The following is a 4,469-nucleotide window of genomic DNA, read 5'->3' as shown; positions in this document are numbered from 1 at the left end:
TTTTTCTGCATTTTTTTGTCCGAATATCTCTAGATTGATAAAATATTCGTCAAATTCGGTAGGTGTACTGTACTGTGTACGGTTTCCATCTGTCCATATTAAGTGTAGAGATAGAGTGCTGCGAAAACGAATTGTGACATAAATATTAGCCTAAATATTGTTCTTTTTCTATGTATTAGTAACATTATATTATATGAAAATATACAATATATATATGTGTCGTATTATTTTGCAATCGTAGTCGTGGGGTCGAGTGTAGGATGAACAAGACAAAAGAAAATAAGAGACCATAAAAACACGTTGGTTCATTTTTGGGTCCTCACTCGAACTCTTCTACAAATATTCTCTATTGATGTTGTTAACCTCATTCCAAAAGGGACGAGATTAACAATGTAAATCTCGTCCCTTTTACAGAATTACAGAAAAATATATATACAGTTTTAAATTTACAAAGTTTACAAAAATTTAAAATATGTTATATACATAAAAGTATCCTTTGATTGGCGTAGGTAATTAATCCCTCGATGCTACCGCGTATGTCAAAATCGCGTTAATCAAATACAGTGATAACTCGATATTCGACTGAACAATCTCGATCCGCTAGAACAAACTTTAGGTTAATAACAAATATTTTTATTTTGTCATCAGTAAAAAAGTTGTGATAAAAATGATTAATTAATTCAAAAATAAAATGAAACCTTAGTGCTCCCTCGAGATTAAAAAAAGAGCACCCTGGCGACAAAGAGGGGGTGTAGTGTCATGTAATAAATAAAGGTAGCTTCCTGTTCCGAAAAAATTATCAGCAAAACAATATTAAATACTGAATTTGACGTTAAGTTAACAAATTTGTTTCGTTTAGGGTAAACAAGAAATTTTCTAATGCGAATTGTGTAGGGCCGGGCAAATTATATTCAAAGCTTAACACCTGATATTTTACGATGATTCTCGATACATTTCATTGACACCCTAATATTTCTTTACTTTTCATTGGAAGAATTGAAAAATCAAGTCATCATCGTGTGATAAAACTTTCAACATTGTTTCTAAGATTAATTTTCCTTTATGGAAACGTCCTCCAGATTTATTTATTTGTATTAATAATTTTAACACAATATTTAAATTATGTGAGAATAAAGCGTCGTGGCATGAAGAAAGACGGATTGTTAGCGAAACGAAAGGACAACGATCTCTATCTTATGTTCCGTATAGAATTTCATTGTAACTTAACATAGCTTCATTAACTGCGTTCTAACAAGCAAGTGTTTCTAAGTGTAAGATAATAAAATTTCATTCAAAAAGCTCAGATTCTTAGACCAAAAATCGTAGGATTACTTAGAGAATATCTTATATATAAAATTCTCGTGTCACAATGTTAGTTACCTTACTCCTCCGAAACGGCTTTACCGATTTTTACCAAATTTTATATGCATACTCAGTAGGTCTGAGAATCGGCTACTATCTATTTTTCATACCCCTACACCATTTCCCCCTTTCAAAAATATATTTATATATGGATTAAGGCTTTTATGTCCAACAGATGGCGCTAACTTCCGACGACCTAAGTTTGCTTTTCTGTGCGGCATTATGCTTTTCTGTGAGAATGGACTGAAGCAGATTATTTTCTATCTATCTATATAAATAAAATATAATGTTCGTTTGTTCCTACCGATTCCTTTTGAAATTTTGACACAACGTTGCATTCGAGTACGCACGTGTTTTTATATAATATACATGTCGAAATTCTCCCCAGTGGGGGGAGATGGTCGGGATTAAAGCTTACTGTGAAGAACTCGGCTTCTATTATACTATTTTAGATGCGTTTTTGATTGCGTTTTAATAGGGTACGTCAAGAGAATGTACACTAAGAAGGGATTTTTTGTAATTCCCCCACGGGGGAAGTGTTATACATTTATAATAGATACATTTTGAGCCACCAAAAATCGTAGGATTACTTAGAGAATATATTTCTTATAAAAACTAATCATTTTAAAAGTATGCCAATAAAAATGTCTAGTAAATTAATTATGCACATCGAAAATTCTGCAGTCAAATAAAAGAAAAATTTCATTAAAGTAAGAATTTTTAATAAACTTAAATCTATTTTACATTTAAGGAAAAAATCATTGGTAAAGAGGCATGCTATCAATATATATTACATTCTTTTTCGTCTTTTTTTTTGTACTGGTAAACAGAAAACGTCACGTTCGAAATATTAAAAGAACTGGATAAAATTAATCAGGTAACTTTTTAAAAACTGAGATATCAGCCACAAAATTTGTATTCCTTAAACGTTAACATATGAAAATAAATATCTTACATACGAGCGGGTGCATAAACTTTATCGTAGGTGTTATACATTTCTTCCATTAGTCTAACCTCTTCCAATCTTTTACCTTTCAGTACTGTTGGGTCTGACTTACTCAATCCACAGTAAAACTGATTGAATTTGAGTACTTCCTCTCTAGCTTTTTTAAGTTTATTTAAACTCACATTGAAATTATGTTCTAGTCTCTTGTTAGCATCAGCGAAACGTCTTTCCGCAATATCAATTTCGCGACTTTCTTTATTTCTCAACTTTATAATCTTCTTAGTAACAGAGAGTGGAGGATTTGTAAAGAAATAAACACTAGATGATTTAGTTTGCTCAATCTTCTGCAAACATTGTTGTTCCAGTAATTGTTTGCTTTTGCAGATTTCGTAATTGACCTTTCGTAAGTCGATTAAATATTTCTGCTCTTCTTGATCGCGTCTTTTTTTGTACAACTGATTTTCTTGATCGATCTTCCGATCGAGAATCTCCGTGCAAAACGCTGTTTCTACTTTGCGACGTTTGTTATCGACCACGTCCACCCGTTCGCTAGTAACCGTTCGTTTTCCTTTACTCGTATCGTTTACTGATGCTTTGTAATCTTCCTTATCCATCTTACGTAATCTATAGTTGTGTCTTGTTAGATCCTTGTTTGGATTGGGTACTCTTTTCGAAGCCCAGCAAGCTTTAACTGCGCTGTAACGTTCGTCATCCGTATTCAAACATCTTATGTTCTCCCATTCTGGATCGTTTATATCGGTGATTTCTATAGAATCTTCCATTACACATTTTGGTCTTTTTAATTCTTTTACGGACGATTCTCCGGTTTTCGTATCGTTTCGTCTTTCTAAACGATTGTCTTTATTACAGCTAATTCGATTTCTTACAATACGAATCGGATTTTTTATTTTCTCGATCTTATTCGATTGTATTTGTTTACGGGAAGGCTCGAAATTTTTTGATTTAGCTGAAGATCCTTTTTTCGAAATTATTACATTTTTTTCTTTTGTTAATGATAAATTCTTATTACCTTCCGTCAATTGTTCTGCAAAATTGTCATTCTCCTTATCATTTAAAATAGTATTTGATTCATTTTTAACCTCAAGCTTTTCATGAAATGTATTCTCACGTTTTGTAGTCTGATTTTCTACAGCAGCACTGGCCGACAGACCGAGTTCGAAGATTTGATGTTTAGCAATTGGAGAAACTGGAGGACTATTGCACAAGGTAAAAATATTTTCCTCTTTATCGTCCGAAACATTGCACGTAATTATATCATTTTTATCAGATAATGTACTGATAGACATATCACAGACAGCAAACTTACTTCTATCGTTATTGTGGTTTGTTTCTTCATCATATGTCAAATTATCAACAATAATATCTGAAAGTTCACGTAGATTCTTGGTTGAAAACTTTCGCCTTATAGGCGTAGAAGACATCTTTACGTCAGCAATTGCAACTAAGGACAGATTACAATTTTCAACTGCATTTTCTCCAGATTTCCGAGTTAACTCTGGGTAACAAGCCTGATCCACTAACTCGTTGCAATCTTGTAAACTAACGTTCGATTCTATTAAATCGTCGACAACAGTACTAAGAGACTGTAGATTAAAGGAAGATGTAAGGTCTTCATCTTGTATTTCTTCAAAAGCTTTCGAAGGTAATTCGCCTTCCATTTTTTCTTTTTCTAATCACAGAAGATTATCTGTAAATATTTCAAAAAACATTTCAATAATTTAAAAAAAAACCCCGATGTTGGTTGTTTAAATTTTTATTCTTAAATAGCTAAAATGATATTCGCCACGAGTTCAGATGCTAAGTACAACTGTTATACTAGTGTGATCTCTGACAAGAAAGTAGATTTTCTAGTATCATCAGACAATTGTACAGTACACGGGTCAGTAAAGAAAATTAAGTAATTTGGTACTTGAGATAAACGCCATTTCTTACAGAAATGAATAATTATAATAATTTAATATTTATTAAATAATTTAGAACAGTCTGGAAGAAAAGAACCGGCTCGTAGCGGGAGTGAAACCCGATTCTTCGTAACTGGGCAGCGCACCGCACGACTCTGCTCTAGTTAATTGTTTCTGTGGTTTTAAAAGATGTGTACGAAGACATCAAATTTTTATTTGTATTTAGTTTTCAATTTTTT

The 4,469-nt window shown here is 32.5% G+C and overlaps 1 protein-coding gene across 1 annotated transcript; it reads right to left on the bottom strand.

The window, feature by feature from the left end:
* Positions 1 to 2,313: 2,313 nt before the first annotated feature.
* Positions 2,314 to 3,987, bottom strand: LOC136973671 (repetitive organellar protein-like). Its single transcript, XM_067268409.1, has one exon. It carries the CDS (start codon positions 3,985 to 3,987, stop codon positions 2,314 to 2,316), a length of 1,674 nt encoding a protein of 557 aa, XP_067124510.1.
* Between the last annotated feature and the right edge of the window lie 482 nt (positions 3,988 to 4,469).

Source organism: Centruroides vittatus, unplaced genomic scaffold (genome assembly GCF_030686945.1).
Source record: "Centruroides vittatus isolate TY-2023 unplaced genomic scaffold, ASM3068694v2 contig_3258, whole genome shotgun sequence".
Taxonomy (NCBI): Eukaryota; Metazoa; Arthropoda; class Arachnida; order Scorpiones; family Buthidae; genus Centruroides; species Centruroides vittatus.
Note: the sequence above shows the minus strand (reverse complement) of the source record. Positions and strands in the feature narration are given on the sequence as shown.